We start from the raw sequence: 26,953 nt of genomic DNA, 5'->3' as shown, positions 1-26,953 counted from the left end.
TGCAGGCCTCTGTGCCGGACCTGAGCACACCAGGCAAGAAGAACCTGCCCGTCAAAGTGAGGTGTTGACAGAGTGTCTCTCTTCTTGCCACTGGTGGTACAATGAGAGGAGAGAGAGAACTTGAGGGAAAAGCCATTCAACAAAAAGGGGTCTCATCCTGGGACTGTGATTCACTAAACAGCAACGGAGGAGCCCAGGCGGTAAGTCCAGCAAATGCTCAGAGTCAGACGCAGACGCGGTGCCGGGGGCAGGGTGGCGGCACTGCTGACTTGGCGGAGAACGGCTAAGCCACCCTCCCAGTTGGGAAGCGGGGACGGGCGCGAGGGTGTCTACAAAGCCCAGGACCATCTCCCAGGGGAGCAAGCATTCGCCGTCCTTTGGGGCAGGGTGGGGAGCCGCCTCACCTGCGCTCGGATCAGGGACTCAAAGCTGGGCTGGAAGTAGTCCAGGCGGCTGTTGTAGAACCGCGGCATCTCATCCAGGAGCTGCTTGTTCTTGGCCTCAAAGTCGTCCCGCACAGGCCGAAGCTCTTCTCGGGCCTGAGGGACAAGACACTGGGTGTCACAGCTCTTGGTAGCTTACCCAGAGTGTATGCTGGGGGCACGATGTGTATGTTGGGGGCGGGGGTGGGGTGGGGATCACATCTGGTGTCTTGGTCTCCTAGCCCCCAAAGCTGGTCCCCAGGTGAAGGAGGAACTTGCCACAAGTCACCCACGGGGCCCGTTGTCCACACCCACCTCTCCCTTCTTGGTACCTGGTGGAGTTTGGCCAGCACTGGCCCCGTCTTCTCCTTCTCCTCGTACTTCTCCACCTTGGCCTGCAATCTTCTGTAGTCCTGCAAGGCCTGCTCCCGCCGCTTCACCGCCATGTTGAGGCTTGGGAAGACACTGCTAAACCTGCCGCACAGTCGGATACAGGCTGTTCTTGGAGCCGCAGCCCAGCAGCTCGGCGTCCATTCAAAAATACATACTGAGTGCCTACTAAGTGCCAGACCCTGTTCTAGGTCTTGGGGATTTCACGTGGGTAAGACAGATGAGGCCGTGGCCCCTGGGGAGCACCCACTGCTGAGAATGCCGTCTGGGGTAAGGCCACAGGAAGGAAGTAGGACTAAGGGTCACTCTACTGATCAGAGTGAGCCACAGGAGCAGGAATGCAAGGAAGCCACTGGCATGGCCACTGCCCCTTCCCCACCCATCTCATATGACCCCGCACATGACAGAGACCTGTCACAGAGCATGGGAGAGCTGAAGACTCTTGGGAATAATCTGTCCAACATCTTCCTTTAACACAATCAATGAAATTGAGGCCAGAGAGATGACATGACTTGTCCAGGGTCACAACCAGGATAGTGACTGTCCAGCAGAGAGCTCAAGCATCCCAGTTCTCTGGCACCTCCCTGCCACCTCATGGTGTCACTAGCAGTGACAACTGCAGTCAAAACCTAGTCTTGGCCTATTTCTATCAGCTGACCGTGAGAAAAGCAGGAACCCTCGGGTTCTGCCACTGAAATGGCTGAACCGTTGAACCAGATGTTTGAGGAAAATGACTCAAGGACATCTTGTTGCCCCACCGGGACTAAAAAGGACCACAGGGAAATGCTGAGGAGTGGGCCACTCACAAAGAGTGTCAGCGGACACTTTTGGCCCCTGTGGGCATCATCTTTGTGATGACTATCATCTTTGACTGGGAAGAGCAATGAGGTCTTGAGACAGACACCGGGCAGGACTGCATCCCAGGCAGGGACGCTGTATTTCCCTTGATTGGAGTGTCGGAGAAAGCAAGGCAAGCCTGCAAGCAGGTTTTCTGGAACTGGACGGGAAGAGATGGGGCAGCTGCCTGGCGAGCAAAGCCTGCAGGGCAGGAGGCATCTACCCTGCAGGTTGGGCCCCGCAACTGAGGAAAATGGTGGCACAGTGGTTATTCGGGGTTGAGAGGCACAGAGGGGGCACTCGGGGCCAGAAGACTGGGTTTCTCTAGGAGCGGCCGGGACAACATGCTGTGGGGACCTCCCCTTCCACAATGCTGGGGCCGGAGGTGCCCGTCAGCTCCAGGGCCATCTTTAGGCAGTTCACATGCCACAGGAAGAACAATTTTCCAAGTCTGCCTCTCAAAGAAGCATGATCATGAATTTGGTTTTTAAAAGCCCCAACAAATCACGAGTGCCCGTGACATAAGAGTAATGAAGATTTTTGCCAGAGAACAGAGAACATAAATTTGACCGAAGCACTGAATTCCCCAGCCAAGGCTATAGATACAGGCAGTAGGTTCTGGTCAAACAAAAGCCTTATCCCCAAGAAAGGACACTAAAATGAGTCCTTCTAACTGACTGGTGACCTAATGGGCTCACTACCTAACTGGAAAGGCTAGAAGTGGGTAAGACATGCCCTTAGACAAATCAGTCATCAAATCGATACTTGAATGACTGATCTGCCAGCAGAGGAGCCTCCTTGCTGCTGTGTGAACTGGGTGTGGGGAGCAGTACCTTCAGGACAAAGGTCCCCTATCCTGGGTAGGTCTGAACAGATAAGACCATGGGCAGGGACCAGCCTCACTGTTTGTGCCTCAGGCGGCAGCTCTGAGGGGGTCTCAGTTGCTAGGCAAGCCCCTCTCCCCTCCTGGGAGGAGTGTGACCAGCAGCTGAGAGGCCTGTGACTCAAGGAAGCAGGTGCAACGGAGCCTGAGAAACCACCACCACCACCACCACCCTCTTGACCCCAACCAGACTAGAGGTCACTAGTGGCCACCCTCATTCTCTCATTAGAAGTGGCCTGCTTAGGTGGCCCCAGTGTCTGGGCCTCTGCTGTCCATGCTGCTGGCGGCCTGGGAGGAGTGGGCACGGACAGGACAAGAATGGGGCAGGAAGCAACAGGTGGAGGGTTTCCTCCTATTAGGAAAGAGGGCAGCACCAGGGATGCATTCTGCGGGTGCCAGGCGGGATGACCACCATGCTGGTGGCTGAGCAGTTCCGGATGCCCTCTGACCCCAGAGCACTCGTCTCTTTGCTCGCCCTCAGTTGTCACCTGGGGTTGATTCCCAGGGCTGGGATCAAAGGCACAGAAACGACAACTAAATGCCATTGCAGGGGTTGGGTTCAGGCCTCCCCTTCCACAGATGGGGAAACAGATTTGGAGGAGCAGGGCGCTGGCCAGGGTCATGGGCCGGCTGGGGGCCAGCTGGGACTGCCCGCCCAGCACTTTCCCCACTCCGCTGCAAAGCGCCCCCTCGGCATTTATGGACCATCCTGGTCTTTCTTCCTGAGAGCGCCATCATGGCTTCAACACTGGGTCACAAGCTCCTGAGATCTGTGTTGTGTCCGCCCTCCAGAGAAAGCAGAACAGGGCTGGGCCTACACCACACCCTCGCTGAAGCTCTGCCCAGGTGACTGTCCTAAGGTTCAACCAAACTGCCTCCCCTGGGTAAGCAGTGGGGTGAGGAGGCAGTGAGAGGGAGGAGGGAAAGGGGGAGGGAGAAAGAGGCCGGCTGGGAGGTAGGCTGGGAGCAGCCGGCCCTGGTGGGGAATGCCTGCCATTCCTCAATCTGTGCCCACACAGCCGGGATCTTCCACCCACCAGGAAAGGGAAATTGAAAGCATCCCCATCCGACCATGTGAACACAGCCCAGAGACTGGGGGATTAGAGGCCGAGCCCCCTGGGGGGAGGCTGGGGGCGGCAGGGTGGCCATGTGGTGATGTTCTTCATCAGAGGACAGGAAAGCTGCAGTTTCCTGTTTCCGGTACTGGGGTCCCTGGGAGCTTCTCTCCTGGCAAGAGGCGGCAACAGGCAGTGCCGGTTTTATGTGGTTGGGGGAGATCGCATGTCGGCTACGGGATGGAGAAGCCGGCCGGGTAGGCAGGCAGGCCCAGGGGGCTCAGGCAGAGGTCAGCGGATCTGCTGCGGAGATGGTGCCCGCCTCCTGTGCCACTCACCCACCTTCCTGGCAGGTGGTGGGCTGCTGGGGCGGTGGGAAGCAGCCGGGATTTCTCTCCATTTGGCTGTAGAAGCCAGGCATCAGATTTCAAGGCCGCCTCCTTGGTTGTGAAATCGAGGTTGGAGTCAGTCCCCTAGCTCTCTGAGCTGGTGTCCCCTGCCTAGCTCTGCCAGCCATGGGTGTCTCTGTGGCAGCTCCTGGAACGCCAGAGGCAGGGTCTGCTCTGCCCGTGGTCCTTCCCACCCAACTGCGAACGCTCGGTCCTGGGGACCCGGTCAGAAAGCCACCAGCCACGGAGCCCCTGCTGCCACCTCCCTCCTGAGCCACCAGCCTCCTCGGCACCCAGTTCCTCGTGTGGCCCTGCAACCTGGGCCCGAGCAGCGGGTAGGGGAAGGGGCCCAGGGAAGGAGGGTGGGCCGAGCCTCCAGACAGCCTGGCTCGGAAAGAGCTTTCCCTAACCCCACCCCTTGGACCCGAACAGGGAGTGAAGAGCTCAGTAACCTCAAAGCCAGGGGCTAGAGGACCAAAACCTGCTCTCTTCATCTCCCTCCGGGCCCTGATCCAGGCCTAATGGTAATTAGCAGAGCCTCATTACCCAGGCCTGGTGAGGCAGCTGCCAGGGACCACCACAGAAGAGGTAATAAAGTGCAGCTGCCGGGCTGGAGCGGGAGCCTTTCTAGGTCAGAGTCAGTTTGGGAGAGGCTAGGGGGGCAGATGAAGTGATGTGGAGCTTCAAGGCAATGCTCCTGCCTGTCCCCGCCCCCCGCCAGCCCACCACCTCAGGGGACCGGGGGATAGGCCTGTCTGATCGCTGCCCAGAGCCTGCCTGAGAGAAGATGAGCCTCGCAGAAGAATTTCTGACCCTGTCGGGTCACGAGTTTGGGGACCTTCCCAGGCAGGACCCTGCTGCTGCGCCCTTCCCCATGTGCAGCCACCCCCACATCTCCGAAGCCGGGCGCCGCAGGCAGCTGCTCTCCCGGTGCGGCGGGGAGATGAAAGGCCTTGCTCATCCCCGCTGAGGGCTGGCCAAGCGCTCTGCTCGCTTCATTCAGCAAGCTCTGGGACCTCTGGCTCTCAGCGGGAACAGAGGGAAAGGTGGCAAAGTGACCACTGACTAGAGGCTGTCTGCTGGGGCAGACCGCAAGTCACTGAGTGCACTGGGCAGGGCGGGTGCTCTGGAGCCACAGATCACATCGCCAGCGTCCCTGTTGAGTTTCCGGTCAGCTCCCTGGGAGTCTGGGGTTCTAGGCTGCTGGAAATGATATTCGGTCCCCAGTCGGCCAGTTGACCTGCCTTTCCAATAAGCACCCCCAGCCTAGTTCCCTCAGGCCTGTGGTCCCCAGATGACCACTACTCACTTTTTTAAGGGTTCAATCACGGTCTTTTGGATCTGGTTCACCTGTTGAAAGAAAGACCCAATGAATCAAGACCTAGGGGAAATCAGACTCTTCCTAAAAGGGGAGGATCTACGTTCCTGAGAAAGGGGACAGTCAGGGCTGTCCTGAGAGCCCTGGGTGGGGACGAGATGGGGCGGGGGCACCCCTGACTCGGCAGCTGGAGCTAGGCGGAGAGGACGACGATGGCCAGGACGTCGAGGGCAGCAGGGAGTACTGTTCTTGTTCCAGGTCTGTTCACCTCCCGCCAGCACCGTCTGCAGGCTGCTGACAGCTGTGCTCAGGGGGCAGGCTGGGTGGGCAGCTACAGAATGTGTGAGGGGCTCCGGGTGAGCAGAGCTGCCCTGCCTCCCTCGGGGTCTCACAGTGAGCGATACGAGCTCGTGGGAGTCACGGGCAGCACAGGGTGCCGAAGCAGGTCCAGGAACGAGCTCACGGGGCTCGTGACACACGGGTGTCAGAGCACTGAGGGCGTCGGAAGACCGAGCCCTGGGAGGACTCTCTGCACGGGCGCTCCACCCAGGCAGAAGCCACGGGAAGGGGGAGAGCAAGACCCCAGCTACCTTCTCCTGGTTGAAGGCGTCCATCCGCTTCATGGCTGTGTCCAGGGCTGTCACCATGTTCAGGAAGTCCTGATCTTGCTCGCAGAGGGGATTGGAGAGCAAGTCCAAGGATATCTTCACAGCAGATTTGGATAAGGCTGTAAGAAGTCAAAGCTCGGTGAACCTATGAAGGGACAGCCTTCAAGATCTTGTCCTTAGGACCCTATCCTTCCTCAGTCCAGCGGCCATACCCTGACCGCCACCCCGGCCACAGGCCAGAAAAGCTACAGAGTACCACAAGCTGAAAGTCACCGGTCCTTACTGGATGGTGTTCGCTCCTGACCATCTGAGGCTGCTCTGGGTAGTTCTTCGGAGCACCTTTACCTTTGGCAATGACTTCATTTCCCAAACTCTGGGTTTTAACAGAATCCTTTGGGCGGGAAGCTGTAAAAAATACCTATTTTCTAGCTCAAAAGAGTCCATCTCAGTAAGTCTGTAATCCAGAAACATGTATCTTAAAGAAACTCTCCAGGTGGTTTGGGCCTGAAGCTTGGTTTGGGACCCTCTCATGGACGAGAGTAAGAGTGTGCCCCACGAGGGCTGGCAAACATACCATAAAGGCTAGAAATCAAGATGGCGGGCTGTATGGGCTGCATGGTTTCTGCTGCAACTACTCAACTCTGCCACAGACAGTACCTAAAGAATGGGTGTGGCTTTGTTCCACTGCCCCTTTATTGACAAAATGAGGCCAGATTTGGTGTGGCCAGGCAACCCCTGGTTTCAATGACATACACTCAGAAACTTGTTTTCCTCTGAGCCTCTGGAGCTGGTACAGACCCTACCGAGCAAGCACGGCCCCTTCCCAGTCTCTTCCTGCCCCTGTAGACTTTTGTTTGCACGTAATGGAGACTGAAAGACTTGTACTTTAGACCAAAAACTCCAAAGCTGCTGACAGGTTTCCATCCTGCCTCTGCAGGGTTCCCGTGCCCCCACTGTTTTATCCAGGGCTCATACAACGCAGGAGACATTTCAGGTAGTGTATTTTGGCCCCGTTTTACAGATGAGGAGGGTGAGGCTCCAAAGAGGTTATAACTCCCTCAAGGTCAAACAGCTGTAAGTGCCGAGCCAGGACTAGACCCTGGGCACCCGCCTCGCCGCCCACTCCTCTCCTGGTGATCCGCCTGGAGACAGCTGTGGGCAGGCCCCACAAGGCTCTGCTGCGGTATCTGCTTATGTTGTTAAAGGTCTTCTCTGGTACCATTTCCCCACAGATGGAGGCCGCTGCCCTGCTGTAGCCTTGTTCACATGTTTCTACACCATGTTTGACACAGGATATGGGGCTATGGGGAGCCTGGAAATCAGAGGGCAGCTCCAAGGCAGGATGGAGATCTATTGGCAGCTTTGGGGTTCTCAGTCCCATACAAGTTTTCGGGTCTCCATTATTTGCAAACAAACAAACAAAAAAATTCTAGAGGGGCAGGCAGAGAGACTGGAGAAGGGGCATGCTTGCTCCATAGTGTCTGTACCAGTTTGAGGGTTTCAGGAGAAAAGATTTTGAATGTATTCCTCACTACTTTATGCCACTGAATTTAAGACGGTAACACACCATTAATGTATAGCCATTGAGAAAGAAAAACTATGCTGCGAATTATGTTACGGTGTGTTGATTTCTGAGATGTTAAAAGTGAAACAATGTCTTTGAATCAATGAAATGAGGTCCACTCCAGTTAACCAGAGATGTGCCCCTGCCTTGCCATATGAGGAGCGCGTTGGCCCCACGTGCCTACTCCTTGGCCCCAAGGGCCTACTTCTCTGTTTCCGGTGGGAGAAACGGAAGCCTAGCGGGTCCCTCTCCACTCAGGCTCCTCCATATGCCAGCAGAGAAGCCCACAGTGGATGACTGGCTCACGCAGCGCCCTGTCCTGGGCCTCCCTCTAATCTGGTAGCCTGCTGCAGTCACCCAGCAAACAGGCACAGTATGGGAGAAGCCTGGAAATATATACTTCCCAGAAATGTTGAGGCAGTGGAGCTAAGAACCCTCTTTCAAATCTGTGCAGTGACTTTGTAGGCTTAGGAGCAAACATCATGTGTAACTGGACTGGATCATGAAATGGTCATACACAGTATAATTAAAGGATAGAAACTTGGGACAAAACTGGAAACGTTTTTGAAAAATTTCTTCCACTACTTTTTAATATTTGAGGAAAAAAATCCTGAAAAGGTAGGGCAGGGGAGACTTCCTTCCCAATTTTCCTTTTCTTTCCTAAAGCCTCACACTTCAGGCCTCTGCCTCTGTCTTTGTTCGAACCATCTGAAGTCAATTAACAGTGTGGAATCCCACTGGGAGTCCTCACTGGCCTATGTGAGTGAGTGAGTGCTGCAGGGCAGGGCCATAGAGCCTCCACTCTCAGGGACTGGGAGGGTGTGGCCAGCCCAGCACCAATTGGGAGGCTGGTGGTCTTTGAACCTTAAAGAGAATGCGGGTCTCCAACTCCACATGGGTCTCTGGAACCCTGATGCCACCTCAAAATATAAGGGTCGACAAAGACCTAACAGGGACTGCCGGTGCACAGATGATCTTGTTTGGGAACACAGAATGGGATTTTAGATCTTGGCCAGGCAGTTGATTTCCCTCAATTGTCTGGGGCAGTGGTTCTCAAAATGGGGTCCCCGGGCCAGCTGCCTCAGCACTGCCTGGGGGTGGGCTGGACAATCTGCCTCGTGGCGGGCCTTCTGGTGACCCTGATGCACTGACTGTGACTGCTTCAGGAGGGCTTTCTCTGCCCAGATTCTAGTTCTCACTGGGGGCGGACGAGGCCAGGAACCCTGGGCCCCAGGGGTCCCCCATTTATTTTGATTTCTTGTGGGGAAAACCATGCTCTCCACTTCATGGATCCCTGACGTTCCACAGCTTCCAAAGCTGCCCACTCTGAAAACGCAACCTTCCCTTCATCTGTGCTCTGACAGTGCAGTCTATCTGGAGAAGTACCAAAGAAAGGAAGCAATAGGTCACAGCTTCTCCTGTACTGGAAAGGCAGTGGCGAACGATAAATATGCCACCCAGGGAACCTGGAACTATCCACAAAACAAATAACAGATGGGCTCCGTAATCAGACCCTTGGCTCGCTGCACACGTAGTCTGGAGATGCCAGGGACAGTCGTGTTCAGACCCACCCATGTCCTCTGGATGAGCGGTGACATGAGCATCTGTGCACAGACCACAGGAGCCAGCCCTGACGTGACGGAGGGGCAGAGGTCCACCCGTGACCCGGCCAGGCCCGGCCCAGCTCTGGACTATGCCACCTACCCAGATCAGCATCGGTGCCCTTCTTCATGTCCTTCTGCAGCCTCCTGGTCTGCTCCTCCAGCCTGCAAGGCAGGGGCACAGGCTTAGGCACCTGGCATCGTCAGCTTGCTTCAGCCCCCTTCCTTCCCATCTACCTGAGTGAAGCCCAGTCTGATGCCCTGGAAGGCCTGCCAGGAGAGGGGGCCCCTGCTCCATGGGGAGTTTTCCCACCGACTGAAGGGCGGCTGCCGGCTCTGCATGAGGCCAAGCACCCAAAGGCTATGAGTTAACGACTGTCACATAGCCATCAGCTGGGGGAGAATTTCTGGCAGGCTGTGAACTGAGCTGCCCTCTGCTCCCGCGGCACTTACGGGACAGATGAGCAGCCCACTAATGGAGGTGCCGGAAGGGGCAGTGCGGGAACTGAGACCTGGTGGAAGGCTCCTGCCCTTCCCCCTCTCGCCCCCCCCCCCACTCCCCCCAGCCTCCATCCTTCTGGGCTTTGACACTCACTGCTGGAGTTTTCCATACTCCCTTTCAAAATCTCTCTCCACCTGTAACCAAAGAGATAACTCAATCATCGGAGAAATGACAACACGCTGGAAAAAATCTGCCAGCCTACTGAAACTCCCTCTCCACCCTCCCCCCAGCTGCAGAAAACAACACGGTCCAGTTCATACAAGCTCCAGCAGATCGTTAACGACACAGTATCCCTGTGTTCCCAAATTAATTAAGTGTTTGATTTAGGGCACAAGACTCCCCTCCCAGATGGGCCAGCCAGGCAAGTAGCAGCGGATTGTGGCTCTGTTCCTCTACCACAGGGAGCCAGGCGCTGGGCTGCGTTCCCTCTCTCCTCACCCCTCCCATCGTGAGGCAGGTGAGGTGCTCGGAATGTGAATGTGACTGAGACTCGCAGGGGGGGAAGCAGGCGGGTCCCCTCCTACTCCTGGCCCTGGTTTCCTCACAGGGCTTACCAACTGTGAGGTTCAGGGTGGACCAAGAAACGTCCTGTCTGCACGCTCTGTGTGCTGGAATGTACCGAGCACAAATACTATTGCTACTGACCGGCAAGGCTCTCTTAAAATTCTTGATAAGTAACCAGATTTCCCCGATGCCAGCAAGACTGACATCAGATGGGTGTAAGTCCTGATCCCAATTCTGCCACCTGCATGTCAGGTGAAGTCAAGAAAGTCACTTGCACGTCCAGTGCCTGAATTTCTCCATCCGTCAAACGGGGCCCTGGCAATGGCCTCTCAGGAGAGTGGCCTGTGAGGGATATGACACCTGAGAGCCGAGAGGAGGGGACCGAGGCCTGTCCTGGTTCCCTTCTGCAGAGGCAGCAAGAGCTCCCTGGCCAGTGTGCTGAGCCTCTGGGCTGAGGCGCTCAATTAAGAGCAGCTAACATTCACGGGGTGCTCACCGCATGCTTCTGTGAACGGCTTCTCCCCCACAACTGCAGAGGCAGGTGTACTTGTGGCCCTCACTGCACCAAGGAGCTCCCTAGGACAGAGGGGACGTATGCTGCACCAGCTCACATGACTAGTGAGTGGCAGGGCTAGGATCTGGACATAGGCAGCCTGGCTCCAAGGCCTGTGCTCTTAACAAGCATTCTACCAAAAAGGGGAAAAGGTATTTGCTGATGAATTAAAGCCACGACCCAAGAAAGGTGCCTTCTTGGCTGCTCCCCGAGATGCCTTCCAGTGAGAGCCCTAAACCCTGGTCCTCACTCTCACAGCAGGCTGAAGGTCACAGAACCCAAAGCTGTGGAAAGTGTCAAGGCCCCATTGTTCTTTGCCAGCGCACCCTTCCTTCACAGTGCCCCATGAAGGAGCATTCTGAAAGCCCACGGACCCACACTCATGTGCATTTAGGTAAACTCAACACAGTCACAGAACAGCAAAACATTATTCAGGCCGATTATTTCATGTTACAAACACAGAGGACGAAGCCCAGAGACGGGGAGTGATTTATATAAGGACTCAGGGCTAGTCAGAGGCAAACCAAGGCTAGAATTCAGACTCCTAGTTCAGCACCGGCCCCCCCTTTTTTTTTTTTTTTTTTAAATTTTTTTTTTTTTCCAACGTTTATTTATTTTTGGGACAGAGAGAGACAGAGCATGAACGGGGGAGGGGCAGAGAGAGAGGGAGACACAGAATCGGAAACAGGCTCCAGGCTCTGAGCCATCAGCCCAGAGCCCGATGCGGGGCTCGAACTCCTGGACCGCGAGATCGTGACCTGGCTGAAGTCGGACGCTTAACCGACTACGCCACCCAGGCGCCCCCGGCCCCCTTTTTAAAATGACATTCAATAACCTCACAAACATTTATTGAGCACCTATTAAGTGCAACGCAATCTGCCAGGTGAGAGAGATGCTCTGGTGAATAAACAGATGTGGGTCCTGGCAGGGGAGATAAAACAAATACACCTCTAACCTAAACCATGGACAGCCCCGTGGAGGACGGGGGCTAGAGAATGGCACAGAGAACCTACTTAGCTAAGGTCCCGGGGCACAACCACATGTCGCCCTTGCATGGACACACCTCACGTTCCTCAACTGAAATGTAAAATTTAGAAGCAGGAACACAGGGTCTTTCCTTTTACTTTCTGACCCCAGCACCTGGGGTCTGACACAAAGTCGTGAAGTAAAATTCACCATCGGTTTCCCCCACCCTACAGTCTTTGCCCTCTTTTCGACAGACCCCCTGTTTTTCCATCCAGGAACCCAATGTTTTCATCATCACCTTCCTATGATCCATCAAAAGCTGCTCTTAAGAGGAAGCTCAAACTTCGCTCCCACTAAAGCGTATGTTCCTGAAAAAAGCTTAAAGTGCTACCTGTCCCAGGGGATGTGTAGCTGGGCAGGAATCAAAGTATCAGCCAAAGGCCGGAAGAGCGTCTGGCGCGATGCAGGCGGGAGATTTGTTCTGGGGTAGCGAGGCCTCGCCTGGGGCCCAGCAAGCCCGCGCTGGGACGGTCCAGCCCTTTCTCCACCAACACCGTCGAGGAAGGTGGTGGACAGGAACGAGCAGAGACGGATGACAGATGGACTCTGATACCAGCTGTGCAGTATTAAAAACACTACCTAACATTTTGAGTCTCACGTACTTTTCTAGAGGAATGGGATAACTCCATTCGGCCTTCCCCTGGGAAGATTTTCAGTGGCTGCCAAGGAAACGGGGTAGCAGTGTCCGTCTTGTTGGCTTGTTTAGAGGATCACCGAACAGTCTGTGTAGAGCACAGAGCTCGGTGCCTGGCCTGTGGATAGGGTTTCCTTGTTCTTCTCCCATGCACTGGGGTGCTGGGGGTGCCCAGAGAAGTCTGGGGGTGCAGACTGGTCTGTGGCCCTTTGGCAAAGCACGGGGTCAGTTGATAGCTGGGATGAACGCTGATTTGGGCTAAGCCAGGATCCTGTGCCCGGGGGTTACACCTGGGCCTCCCTTAACTGGACATATCACCCCTCTTATTTTGTAGGATGTGACGGCTAAGCAGAGTCTTTACGTATTAAAAGTATTCTTTTCCAAAAAGACGAAGTCAAGGATGTCCTGGTCAGACTCTAGCTTTTCTTTTTAAAAAAAATTTTTTTTTCAACGTTTATTTATTTTTGGGACAGAAAGAGACAGAGCATGAACGGGGAAGGGGCAGAGAGAGAGGGAGACACAGAATCGGAAACAGGCTCCAGGCTCTGAGCCATAGCCATCAGCCCAGAGCCTGACGCGGGGCTCGAACTCCCGGACCGCGACATCGTGACCTGGCTGAAGTCGGACGCTTAACCGACTGCGCCACCCAGGCGCCCCCAGACTCTAGCTTTTCTAAAGATGAAGAACATGCAGTGGGTGCTCCCAGAGGGAGGCGGGCGCAGAGAGCTCTGGCCTTGGCTCCTGGCGCTCTCTTTTGCAATCCCCAAGTGTGCCGGTGCGTGTGTGGGATGTCAGAGAGCACCTGGTCCCCCTGGCTGGGAATGCTTGGACTTGCACGGAGAGCGAGCGACTGCGGGTTTCCAACTGGGCTGGAACATTCTGGTTGGGGAGCCGCTTGAGGTCTTACCCCGGCAGCTGAGAAGTATGTCAGGGTGGAGTTCGATCCTTCTGCTGCTGCTCACGGCCACGTGAGAGCCTGAGATGTTCATGAACGTGTCCCCCTTCTGCCTCTGGCAGCCAGGTGTGGGTTGCTCTCAAGATCGCTCTCCTCCCTTGAGGAAAGATCCGAGGCAACACCACCAGGATTCTGGCCCCTCGGATAATGGATAAGGGAATAAGGAGACACACTGGAGTCCTAGTGCAAGGTATCTCCATTCCGAGGGAAACAGCCAAACACGGAAGATCTGAACATCTCTGAATGCTTGATGCTTTTGCCAAAAAGGCGATTAGCCCCCAGTCAACAATGCAAGTGCAAACACATGTGCACGGCTGTCAGCGGGTCAGGGCGGGCCGGGCCGGGCGGCGAGGTTAGCGAAGGGGGAATGAGCACCAGACGGCCCGCTGCTCTGGGCATTTGCAAAGGCTCAAGGTGGAGGGGTGAGACTGTGCTGCTCAGCGCTCTACCCCCGCGCCTAGGGTCAGGCTGGCATGGAGCAGGAGTCAGTATTCGTTAAATGAATGAGTGGGCTGAGGTCTCACCCAAACGGACACTCGGGGTGAAGTGAAGAAGGAGACCGGCAGGCAGGGCTCCGGCTCTAGCCCCGGAGCTAAGCCGTGTCGGATCAGAGCTGAGGCAGAGGGCACACTGGGTGATCTCGGAAGCTCCCTCTTGGAGGGGTGCTAGGGGCGGAAAGCAGCCTCCCTTTGGTGGATCATGTGTTACCACATGATCAAATGAGGCTGAGAGGCTCTCCACTTTGCAAGTGGAGACTGTCCTCAAGTGGGGGCTCCGTGTGGCAGGATGCTCCCCTGCCCTGACGCTGTGGCATGCCTGCCTAGCTCGGAGTCTAAGAGTGTGCTTTCCTTCGTGTGCGAGACCCAGGGTGACCCCTGCTTCCAAGAGCTCTTCCCTCCTCGAAGGTTACGGACGGGGAAGCGGCTGCTTTTTGCCATGCCAAGATGCTCTGGCTACCTTATGGGACTGGTGGGGCAGGAGGGGTGTAAGCAGAGGGTGCAGAGAGTTCGGACTGGGAGGTGGGCGAGCTTTTGTCCCTCCGCCTCCATCCAGTGGCCAGCCCCTGCAGAGAACATGCCATTCCCTCGCCAGAGCCTTGACAACAATGGAATTCGTGTTAATAACCTGGGTGCAGAAGAACAGTGAGAGCAAACACACAATGCTTTCTTTGTGTCTGACAGTTGGGTACCTTGAGCCAAAAACCTCCTGAAACTCCCTGAAGATAACGTGAGTGTTTCTTCCCATGACGGGGGCGCCATGACTTCCAGGCAGCAGGCAGCAGGCAGCCACATCTGCGCCTCTGACGGTGCCTGGGCAAGAATGGTAGCGCGTCACCACTGTCTGGGGGCAGCTGCCGGAGGCGCTGAGACGGCTGCCCGGGCTCGGCCTATGATGGGGGCCCGGAGAGGCTTGTGCGGCAGAGAACGAGATTGAAGAGGCAGGCTCTCGCTCCCTATACTTCGGTGCCTCTGGGGAGTTGAGGGAGCAAGTAACTCTCTTCCAAAGCCTAAGTCGGCTTTGATTCCTTGTGAGAGATCAAAGGCCCGGCCTACCATTTCCTTGTAGTAGGGGATCCGGCTGCTTGGAACAGGCTGAGTCCTCGGTGGTTTCTAAAGAGTCAAATCAACTATCTTCCCACAGGTAGTTAATATTTATTGAGGGCTCATCATGTGCTAGACACTGTGTTAAGTGGTTCATACACATGACCTCATGTACACAAGACTCATACTATATCAGTGGCATAGGTACTAGGATCCTCACTTACGAAGGAGGAAACCAACGCTCAGAGACAGTAAAGGGCCTTGTTCAAGGTCACATACAGCATGTGGCGGAGCCGGTGGGAATCCAGGCAGGAAACCTACCATATCTGGCTTCTTAACCACTACTTGGTGCCCAGTCTGACTGGGGGAGCAGATTCCAGAAGTCAGAGGACCGCAGTTCCATCCCAAACAAGACTAACGTGAGGAGGGGAAGAGGGAAGCCACGGGCCCATCTGTGGGCTTGTCTGTAGGGCCGTCCATAGGTGCTGGGATTGTCCATTTGTCCCTCCTCTGGGGAGTCCTTGCCACTCCTCAGATTAAAAGACCCAGAGATCTTTCCGTCAACAAACTGGCAAAGAAGCTAGAAACTGAATTCTAACCTATACTTTTCTGTAGAGAACAACGGCTATCTCTATAGAGGTAAGGGTGTTGGGAGGGTTTTCTGTTTGCCTGTTTGTTTTTTGGTAGTGAGCGCTGGGAATAAAAGACCCTTCTCAAAACCACTTCCCTTTCAGATCTGCCCTGGATTAAACTCTGGAGACACAAAGCCACACCTTCCCACTTCCTGTAGCCGGCTAGAGCCCAACATTTGCACGCCCAGATTCTTTGCGCTTCAGCTGAGAGCCTCCACAGATGGTCAGCCTCTGCATGGGAGGTAAACTCTCAGTCTGTCCTCGGCCTGCCTTCACTTGAAAGAGAAACGCAGCCCATTTCCTTTTAAGTGGCCTGCCTTTGGATTTTCCAAAGACTGAGCCATTGGTCAGATGTGTGCTGAACTTCCCTTCCTGCCAAAATGAAGCAGGAGCTTTCCTGTAGTCCTGAGTTCTGAGCCAAGGAGGGCCGAGGTTATTAAGACAAGGAGAACCGTCAGGGGCTCCAGCAGGCTGACAGTTGCTGGAACTGTCACAATGAGAGATACTGTACAGTTATGGGTTCCCACGGTGAAACCAACAGCCTGATTAGATTTGGGGGTGAGGGAGTTCAAGAGGCCATTCTTTACTAGAATTCCCAAACCTCGGCAGACCTTCACAGCCTGAGTGAGGCAGCATAGAGCAGTGGAATGTGCATTGAACAGAGACTCCGACTTGGGTTCCAATTTCGGCTCCGTCGGTATTAGGGTTTTAAAAAAAAAAAATTTTTTTTTTTGTTTTGTCTTAGGAGCACTCATGAGTGGGGGAGGGGAAGAGGGAGAGAGCAGCTCAAGCAGCTCTGCTTGAGAGTTGGATGCTTAACTGATTGAGCCACCCAGCTGCCCTAGTGTTCGGTTTTTTACAACCTTAGAAAGTCATGGTGGCTTCGTGGGCCTTGGTTTTCTTGTAAGGAAAATCAGGTTGGACTAGATGATCTGTAAGGGCTTCCAGCTCTAAACTTTCTAAAAATCTGTGATTCCTCTCCCATTCTGGAGATTAATAGAGATAAAAATTGTGGGTTCTCAAGGAGGTAGGATTCAATCATGCCCTCCTGACTCTGGGTCCTGGCTAAGAATTCCTTTGGCAGTGGAGAGAAAGGGACCTGGAGCCTCCTGGAGAAGCTTCCTGGTCTTCACACAGCCTGAGGTGGCTGGAGATAAAGGCCTGGGACATGTCCTTGGCAGGGGCCTAGGTTTCAGGAGTCCACTCAGGAAAGTGCAGAGTGCCACGCCAGACTGCAGAGATAGGCTGTCACCCACTTGCTCCACCTGCCCCAGGATGGGGACGAGCCAGCCTGATTTGCAGAAGGAAGATGTCCCAGGCCAGGAGGCCTCCGCAAGCCCCAGTCTAAGTGAGGTTCCAGAGCGACACGGCTGGGAATGAGGCAGCCCGGGTTCTGCCCTCCCCAGCCCCACAATGTGCTGAATCAAACCTCTGGTTCTCTGCAAAGACCATGTGAGACAGACGGAGTCTCAGAATGAAAGAATCGGGTTACTCACTGTTTTAGGGACAATCTGTTTCTTGGGCTGCCCAATCTTGAAAGGAATCCTAGGAGAGAAAGAGACAAAGAGGGATTTTAGGAGAAACAGGGAAGGATGTAGCTGAAAAGAACTGATGAAGTCAAGGCCACTTTTCCCTGGAGGGTAACGAGAGCCAGTGGCCTGCTCCTGGCACTCGAACCACACGCCCTGTGGATCTAGGGCCGTCGGCAGCCAGGCTGGGCTCTGGAGGGTGATCTTCCCATGGACAGTGTTGGATGGAAGTCCTGGGCACCACCTTCTGCCCCAGAGCATCTTTCCTACTAGTAGCCGGGTGTTGAAACACGTTGCAAAGGTGAGGGCAGGGAAGGGGAGATACCACACGACAGACAGTCATTGTAAATCTGTGTCCTGAGGAGCTGCAAAGTCAGAATTACAGGCTCGCTGGGGCAGCTATCATCCTTGAAAACAAGCGTTTAAAAACACCATGAGAACCACTTATCGTCTGTATTAGGTGCTTCGCTACTTCTCTATAGAGGACTTGTTACGTGGCTGGAGACAGAGGACACACTACAGGGCATTAAGGCCCAGCCAGGCTGGGTTATTTCTGGTGAGAACTGACAACCTGAAACGTGGCTAACTCAAAGAGGGACCTGAATCTAGCCCAGGTCTGCCCTCTGCACCTCAGGTTCTCCACTTGGAAATGGAAGGCAGTTTGGCATAACAGAAGGAGGGTCAAGAATCTAGCCTCTAAATCTAGGCCCCCCTCCACTGGTCCCCACCGCCTCCCGCTCTGAGGAGCGGGCTGCCCTCTGGCAGGTAACGACTGCCCTGGGATTCATTGCCCACTCTGTGAAAGGACAGGGTTAGACTGGATAATTCAGAAGCTTCCTTGAGGCATGAAAAATTCTGATTCTACAATTCTGAGAAGCGTGGTCCCGCTAGGAGCAAACACAGTGCATGCCAACTGCTGGAGAAAAAGAGGCTCCCCAGAGCCCCCAAGGTAGCAGTGAGTGAAGCACCCCTGAGATCAGCTCAGGGCACAGGGAGTCAGCAGGAGAGTCCCCAGGGCACGACTCCACTCCCACTCTTCTCTCAGTGCTCAGGACGCTGCAGTCCCTCCCTTTCAAACCTCCCGCTTCCAGCTTCCACCGCTACACCCGCCCCTTCCCTCCGCACCCCCTTCTGCCCAAGCCTTCTTTCTCTTGGCCCAAACTGACCAACACTGTTGCTAAACCCAATGGTATAATTAACCACCGATAATAACCCCAGACAACGATCCGGTCGAGAGGATGGGCCAGCCTGAGTCACAGTGGTTTAAATTTAATTTCTGGAGGACATCCTGTTTATTGTTAACCCAGCCCGGTAATTTGGGAGCGTTAACCCTTTGGGGGCTGGCTGATTCACGTGGCTTCTGTAAACAAATAATCAGTGGCTATATAATTACCAGGGGAAAGGTAAGCTCTGGAACTGAAAAGAAGAGAAAGGGAGAAATTGCTCTTTCCCCTCCTCAAATCTAAAGAACAGAGGGTAAGGGAGCTGAGCTCCATAGTCCCCTCCTCGTGTCCCCAGTTACTTTTCCCCAAATCAGGGATTGGAGTTGACTGACACAATGGTTTTAGACAGTGAACAACTGCCCTCAAGGACTATTTTGGTGACAGTGCAAATGAGGTCCTGGTGGCATTGAGAGAAGATTGAGCCTGCACGAAGCATGTTGTGGGATAATAAGCTTTGGACCAGGAATCAGAAAACTGATCTCTGCCTTTGACTAGTTTTGTGATGCGAACAAATCACGGTCTCTCTGGAGCTTTTTCTTTCTCTTTCTTTCTTTCTTTCTTTCTTTTTTTCTTTCTTTCTTTTTAAAATTCTTTTAATGTTTATTTTTGAGAGAGAGAGAGAGAGGGAGGGAGAGAGAGAGACGAACGTGAGCAGGGAGGGGCAGAGAGAGAGAGGGAGACACAGAATCCCGAGCAGGCTCCAGGCTCTGAGCTGTCAGCACAGAGCCCAACGTGGGGCTTGAACTCATGAACTGTGAGATCGTGACCTGAGCCAAAGTCAGCACTTAACTGACTGAGCCGCCCAGGCGCCCCTGGAGCTATTCCTTAAACTCTAAAACAGAGGAGATGGAAACTTGAATTCTAAACTGAATCTCTGTTCCAGGAACATGGGGGCAGGGTGAAATTCTACAGAATTCTCAGAGTGGTCTTCACAATGATTCTAACTTGGAGTCTAGTACTACAGACTAGCTATAAAGAAATGAAGAACTTAGATGCCATTATTTGTGGTGCCACAGCCTCTCTAAATCTTAATTTGGAATCACAGTATTTTTAGAATTGCAAGTTACCATAGAAATTGTTCCAGTTCAACCCTCTCATTTTGTAGATGAGAAAACCAATCTGGAAAGGTCCAGTGACTAGCCCAGGGTCATTCTGCTGGTTCACGACTGAACCAGGAGTAAACAATCCACTTTTCTCTCTGCTATTCTTTGCCATGAATTTGTTATGTTTATTTGAAGGAACTAAGGAAAATCATCTGATCAAAATACCTAACCTTAAAATACTGCGGAATTTTCACTATTCTTGAAAAGACTGGAAATGCAAGGAATGAGGAGGGCAGCATTATCGGGAGGAAGGAGGCTTGTGCTGACCCGGCTCCGTCTGAACAAATGATAGGTTCCAGGTATCATGTTGGCTGAGTGCAAAACGTCACTGACAATGTCTTTGAGACAACAGGTAAAGAACCTGGACTGTCCAGGGCAACTGGGACACATGGCCATTATACCCACATGGAATGCCTTCCCTTCTCCCAGCTTGATCAAAGCTGTCCTCAAGTCCAAAACCTTGCTTACCTTCTTCTAAACGTCTAAGACTTCATTTGGCATTAAAAAATAGCCTACCTTTTATATTAATTGAAGTTTACCCATTTAAAAAGTAAAACATACTCATCAGAGAAAACTTGGGAAATACAGCAAAGTCAGAGACAGAGAGAGAGAGAAAGAGAGAGGGAGAAAGGGAAGGAAAAGAAGGAAAAAACCAAAACAGTGCACGGTCTCATATCTAAAGATAACCAAGGCTAATGTTTTGGTGTTAATTATATTTTAAAAGTTTGCAGAAAGAAAAAAATCTGAAGCAAATATGCCAAATGTTAATAGTGGTTAATTCTGGGTGGTAAGAGTGTGACTACTGTTTTCTTCTTTGCACTTTCCATATTTTTCAAATAAACTAAAAAAAAAATCCCTTGTTTTTTTCCTTGACTACAAAAATAACACCTGATCAGTGTCAAACACTTGGAAAAAATGGAAACACACACACACACACACACACACACACACACACACACACACAGAAACAGTAACACCCTGAATCTGTGTGTAAATACATGGACATGTGTACATATGCATATTTATATAACTTAAAAAACCTAAACATATCATAAAGGCTTCTATATGCCAAGATGTGGTTGTCATCAGCCTGCCCTGTTAAGAGCTACCTAGTATTTCATTATATATCCCTATTTTATTTTTGTGATCCATATCACTTACTAATGATCATTTCAACTGTTTCCAATTTTTCTTCTATTATTAAAAACACTAATAGCTAAATCTTTGTGTACATCAAGGATTAGTCACATAGGATAAATTCTTAGAATTGGAATTGCTGGGTCAAAGGATATATACATGTCTAAGGCTTTGATACATTTGCCAAATTGCCCTGGAGGCAGATTGAGACAGTTTACATTTTTTAAAAGATTGAAATGGTTTACATTTTACCACTAGCCCTTTGGCCTGTTTATCAGGATTTTTTTTCTGGCTTAGCGTTTGCCTTTCTCTTTTGTGCAATTAATCTGAGTTTGCTTTTATCAAAGTTACACGTGTGCATGGTTTAATAAGACAGCAAGGTTTGTTAAGTGAAACATGAGGTCCTATCCTCCCTCCCCCTGCCCTAATCTCACTTGCCCAAGACAAGCACTTTTCGACTCTGCTGGGTTTTTTGGCACGTACCTTTGCATCTCTAAACAAAAATGCGTCTATTTCTATCTCTGGTTAGGTTTTAGGCACTAGCTGCTGACTTTTTCTTTTGCAAGGGGAAGATTTAACGAAACCAACCAACTGACCAAGCTCTTGCAGGCTTCTACCCGTTACACAAAGGCACATCCGAATCTCCTCTTCTTCTCGATACAGTTACGTGATTTGGTCAGATCAATAAGTAAACTGTTGGGAGAATAATGTGATTTCTTGTCCTTCCTGCATGTGGCAGCCAGCAGATTTTTCAGCCTCAGCCAAACCTTCAGAAGCTGCAGAGTTCCGAGCCAAGCCTCCCAGCTAGGCCACTCCCAAATTCCTGACCTGCAGAAACTGGTACTGTTGTTTGGAGACTCTAAGTTGTGGGGGAATTTGTTACACAGCAATACGTAACTAATAACACTGCATGCTTTTGCTCCTAAAATTGTCATTTTTCTTTCACATGCTGAATTTTCTATGTATTTATTGTCTAAATTTACTCTTAATACATTCACTCGTGTCAGGTATTCACTTCTTGAAGCGGTGTCCGAGGCAGCCTCCAAGCTGCTCCGGTCAGGACCCGTCGCCTCGGCCCCTGGTGTAGAGCTGGAGGCCCAGGCTCGCCCTTCTCCTGCCTCCTATAGGAATTCTGACGGCTGGAATCCGGGTCTTCCTCTTTGCTGGTTTACTCCTCGTTTGGGCAGAGTAAAAGTGTGTGTGAAATCACCTTTTGAGACTTTGCATAACCAAAACCTCTTTGCTCTGACTCACACCAGTTAGTCTGACTGGGTATGGAATGTAGGTTGGACTTCATTTCTTTCAGAATCTCACAGACTTTGCTTCCCTGGCTTCTCATTTCCCAGTGCTATTGTGGTGAAGTCTAAAGCACTCTTATTTCTATCCTTTGTAGGCAACCTACCCATTCTTCATGCAAGCTTCTTGAATCATGTTTGTCCCTGGTGGTATAAACTTTCACAGTGATGTACCTCGTGGGTCTAATTGCACTCACTGTGCTGGGATACGCACCAAATTCTTTCAATTTGGCAATTTGTAATCTTTCGTTCTGGGCTTAAAAAAACTTTGTTGTGGCTCGTGTCTTCCCCCATTTTCTCTGTTTCTCATTTCTGAAATTCATTTTTTTTAAATTTTTAAAGTTTATTTATTTTGAAGGAGAGAGAGAGAGAGCAAGCATGGGAGGAACAGAGAGAGAGAGAGAGAGGAACAGAATCTGAAGCAGGCTCCAGGCTCCGAGCTGTCAGCACAGAGCCCAGTGCGGGGCTGGAACCCACGAACAGTGAGATCATGATCTGAGCCGAAATTGGATGCTTAACCAACTGAGCCACCCAGGTGCCCCATTTATTTCTGAAATTCTTGTAATTCCAGTGTTGACCGAACTTGGTTGCTTCTCCAGTTTCTTTATTTTTCAACATTTCGTATCTTCTAATACTTGCAAAGTTTTTCATTTCTGCTATCATATTTTTAATTTCTGAGAGGTCTTTTTACTTTTCAGGATGTCCTTTTTTTTATGGTATCTTGTTTTATTTCATGGATGGCTTCTCTCTCTGATGATCTTTAAAAAAATTCTTTTTTAATGTTTCTTTATTTTTGAGAGAGAGAGAGAGAGAGAGAGAGAGAGAGAGAGAGAGAGAGACAGAGACAGGGCATGAGCGGGGGAGGGGCAGAGAGCGAGGGAGACACAGAATCCAAAGCAGGCTCCAGGCTCTGAGCTGTCAGCACAGAGCCTGACTCGGGGTTCGAACTCACAGACCGTGAGATCATGACCTGAGCCAAAGTCGGACGCTCAACCGACTGAGCCACCCAGGCGCCCCATCTCTCTCTGATGATCTTAATGACAGATTTACAAAAAATTTCTTCTGCCTTCCTTCAGTCTGTTTCCCCTCAAGTTGTTTTCTGCTTTTGCCTCCATTTTTCACACTAAACACTCCCCTTGGGAGTGTGGTAATCTTGGGTGTCTGCTCACATACGGGACTGGAGACAAGACAGCTGATCAGAAGCTGTGAGCGCTCAGATATTGTCTGTGTACTGTGTGCAGTGACCTGGCTGAGCAGTGTTGTGGGGAGCCCCTGATGTCAGTATCTGTACTCCCGGGCAGGTAAGATTTCCTAGAGAATTTTTCAGTCTCTCGCCATGGGAGTAAAGGCCCAGCAGAGTTGTTCTGAGAGCTCAGTGAGTAGAAGAGGTCACTTGAGCACATGCCATGTGTGCAGGTGCCATGGGGGAGGGGAAGGGTTGTCTCGGCACTCCCCACGCATTTCTTCACTTCACCCTCCTGCCTTCAGGATGGCAGTCCTGCCCTCAGCTGGGCTTACAGTGGATCTGTGTTTTGTGGGCCCGAAGCTTATATGATTTTGTATGCCTTTTAAAGAAAATGAATTTACAAATATCAAAATTGGACGGGGCCCCTAGATGGCTCAGTTTGTGGAGCGTGGGACTCCTGATCTCAGGGTTGTGAGTTTGGGCTCCATGCTGTGTGTAGAGATTACTTAAAAATAAAATCTTTTTTTTTTTTTTTTTTTTTAAATTTTTTTTTTTTTTTCAACGTTTATTTATTTTTGGGACAGAGAGAGACAGAGCATGAACGGGGGAGGGGCAGAGAGAGAGGGAGACACAGAATCGGAAACAGGCTCCAGGCTCCGAGCCGTCAGCCCAGAGCCCGACGCGGGGCTCGAACTCACAGACCGTGAGATCGTGACCTGGCTGAAGTCGGACGCCCAACCGACTGCGCCACCCAGGCGCCCCAAAAATAAAATCTTTTAAAAACATTAAAAAATATTAAAATCGGCATGAAAGTGTTTATTTAGATAGAGAAAAGAACATAATAAATTACAAGTTATAAAAGCTGACAAATAACATGAAATCAAAAACTCAAGAATAACCTAAAATTTTTATTAATCATCTGCCTGACACACCTCTGTATTCATTTCCCTGCATTTTTTGGCTGCGTAGTCTATGATTGCCTCTTCATGTGACACCGAGTGGGTAACATCATTTTCGTAGAGAAAAGGAAGGTAATTCAGCCTTTCCTCTAGTATGGTTGACTGAAACTTGTTTTCTATTATTGACAGTTCAGAAAAGCTTTTTTTTCCAGCTTACCAGTAATATATAAATATAATAAAAATTTTGCTGTAAAACTTAGGAAAATCTCGTTTCCTTCATAAATAAACTGTAAGATTTCAGGACACATTTCAAGGTTTCTTGTATAATGACTACTCTTAACCACTCTCTGAATTAATGGAGGTAACCAACCTCTCTGTTCCTGATGTCACTGGAGGAGGGCCCATCATGAGTTTTGTCATCTTCGTTATCTTTCGTGTTAAGAACTTTAAATTGTTTTATCAATGTGTTCTAATGATTTGCGCCTCTTTATTAACTAGATTATCAAACCATCGCTCCTCTTTAAAACTGATCTCATTCTTTTTTAAGAAATATTCTTAAAAAATTTTTTTTTAAATGTTTATTTATTTTTGAGAGACAAAGAGAGACAGAGTGCAAATGAGGGAGGGGCGGAGAGGGAGGGAGACACAGAATCCGAAGCAGGCTCCAGGCTCTGAGCTGTTAGCACAGAACCTGATGCGGCACTTGAATTCACGGGCTGCGAGATCATGACCTGAGCTGAAGTCAGATGCTTAACCGACTGAGCCACCCAGGCAAACCCCTGATCTCATTCTCTTAATGAATGACTAGGTTTGAGTACAATTTGAAAATGTTTTGTTGCACTTTGATTTCAGAATAATATCTCCTGATTTAACTGCTCACCTGTGTCACTTTTGTTTTGTGTTGTTATTTTTTACCCAACTTTTCCCTTAGTTTTTTTCTTCTTTAAAAATTTTTCCCCAGCTTTATTGAGATACAATGGATCTATATAACACTGTGAAAGACATACAACTTTTTTTTTTTAATTAAGCTCTACATCCAATGTGGGATTTGAATTCATAACCCTGAGATCAAGTCGCATGTTCTACTGACTGAACCAGCCAGGCACCCCTTTCCCTTAGTTTTTAAATATATTTAAAGATCACCAAAAGAGGTGCCCTCTGTATATTTCCAATTCAGGAACCTGAAATTTCTCACGGTTTTATCAAAGTTTTCAAAAAATGTCTACAAACTACAGCTAAAACAGCATATTTACAATTCAACCCTCCAGTCGCATCCCAAAAGGCCTAGGCTACTCCAAAGCTGCCGGACATGAGGGGTAGTATCAAGTAGCAAAAGGAGGAAGTGAAGGCAGAAGGTTTCTTAACTGAATGCAGTATAAACACATTGTTGATGTTTGCAAAAACACAGGATCATGTGAACACACAGCTAAGGTTCCTTCTGGGTCTTGGACAAGGTCCATGCCAGCAAGGAGCCCTGAAGCTTAAATTTTATTAAATAGTTTTTACATAGTAAATCCACTTTTGTGTGCCTAGTATAGGAACTCCCTGTCTCATACTCTCCAAGGGGTGGGGCCCCTTCATTCTTTTGCTAGGGTGAGGCAGGGACAGTCTCCCAGGGACACCGAAGTTGGAGAGGAGATGGCAGGGCTCTAAACTTACTCAGAAACAGCTTTCAACCAGTTCTTCTGATCCGAGAGCTCGGCTTCACCCCACTTCTGGAAGTACCCAGTGCCACCGATTACTGACCCTTTGAGGATTCTGTGATGTAAGTCATGATGGCTTGTGGTTTTCCTAAATGCCAGTTTAGGATCTGGCTTTCCTGGAACTAAGTCAGTTACTGCATGCAACTGCATTCCAATTCCCAAATGGTGTTGATGTCTCTATCCTCCCTGAATTTGTAGATCTATGCCTTAAAAAAAAAAAAAAATCACTTTATTGTGCTTTTTTTGTGGGATTTGTGAGGGAGATAAATTACATGTACGTATTCAATCTGTCATCCTTGCTTCGAAGCTGGTTTATTAATTTTTAAATAAGAGCTTTATTGAGGTATAATCCACACACCATAACGTTCATCAAGTGTACAATTTGGTTGTTTTTGGTATATTCAGGGAGTTGTGCAACAATCACCATGATCTAATTTCAAAGACATTTTCATCACCCCTAAAGAAACCCTGTATCTATTAGCATCATGCCCCGTTTTCTCCTCTCCTTCCAGCCCACAGGCAAACCAGTAATGTACTATCTCTACGGATTTGCCTATTCTGGACATTTCATATCAATGGAATTATACAATAAGTAGCTTTTTGTGTTGGCTTCTTTCAATCAGCAAAATGTTTTCCAGGATGATCCATGTTTGGGCATGTATCAGTCCTTCATCCCTCTTTTATCACAGAATAATAGTCCATTGCAGGGATACACGACATTTAGCCACACATCCACTTATCCATTTATCCGTTCATTGAGCGGTGGTCACTTGGGTTGTTTCTACTTTTTGGCCATTATGAATGCTGCTGCTATGAACATTTGTGTACATATTTTTGTGTGGACATATGTTTTCATTGTTCTTGGGTATATACCTCGGAGTAAAACTGCTGGGCCATATGGTAAGTCCACGTTTACCCGTTTACCCTTCTGAGGAGCTGCCAGACTTCTCCAAAGTGGCTGCGCCATTTTACATTTCCACAGTAGTGTATGGAGTTTCCAATTCCTCCACATCCTCACCAACACTTGTCATTGTCTTTTTTATCTTAGCCACTCTGGGGGCTATTTCACTGTGGTGTGATTGGCATTTCTGTAATAACTAATGATGTTGAACATCTTTTCATGTGCTTAGCAGTCATTTGTAGGTCTTCTTTGGAGAAACATCTATTCAAACCCTTTGCCTATTTTAAAAATGGGTTGTCTTTTTAAAAATTTATTATTATTATTTTTTTAATGTTTGCTTATTTTTGAGAGACAGACCATGAGTGGGAGAGGGGCAGAGAGAGAGAGGAAGAATCTGAAGCAGGCTCCAGGCTCTGAGCTGTCAGCAGAGAGCCTGATGTGGGGCTTGAACCCATGAACCATTAGATCCTGACCTGGGCCGAAGTCGGACACTTAACTGACTAATCCACCCAGGTGCCCCATCTTCTTTTATTGTTGAGCTGTAAGAGTTCTTTATTTAGGGT

The 26,953-nt window shown here is 50.6% G+C and overlaps 1 protein-coding gene across 3 annotated transcripts in view; it reads right to left on the bottom strand.

Moving 5' to 3' along the window:
- The window catches only part of BIN3 (bridging integrator 3), a 43,025-nt gene that overhangs the window by 3,193 nt on the left and 12,879 nt on the right, over positions 1–26,953 (bottom strand). For 2 of the 3 annotated variants that reach the window (XM_030312406.1, XM_030312407.1), the window contains exons 2-8: positions 16,911–16,959; positions 9,663–9,703; positions 9,171–9,232; positions 5,885–6,021; positions 5,286–5,326; positions 755–896; positions 405–539 (exon numbers count right to left, since the gene is read on the bottom strand). In XM_030312406.1, coding sequence (XP_030168266.1) covers positions 405–539; positions 755–896; positions 5,286–5,326; positions 5,885–6,021; positions 9,171–9,232; positions 9,663–9,703; positions 16,911–16,959 — 607 coding nt within the window. The remainder of the gene's footprint in view (positions 1–404; positions 540–754; positions 897–5,285; positions 5,327–5,884; positions 6,022–9,170; positions 9,233–9,662; positions 9,704–16,910; positions 16,960–26,953) is intronic. The other variant, XM_030312408.1, reaches the window with a different exon arrangement.

This window comes from Lynx canadensis, chromosome B1 (genome assembly GCF_007474595.2).
Source record: "Lynx canadensis isolate LIC74 chromosome B1, mLynCan4.pri.v2, whole genome shotgun sequence".
NCBI classification, from domain to species: domain Eukaryota; kingdom Metazoa; phylum Chordata; class Mammalia; order Carnivora; family Felidae; genus Lynx; species Lynx canadensis.
The sequence above is the reverse complement of the archived record's forward strand: the minus strand, read 5'-3'. Positions and strand labels throughout refer to the sequence as shown.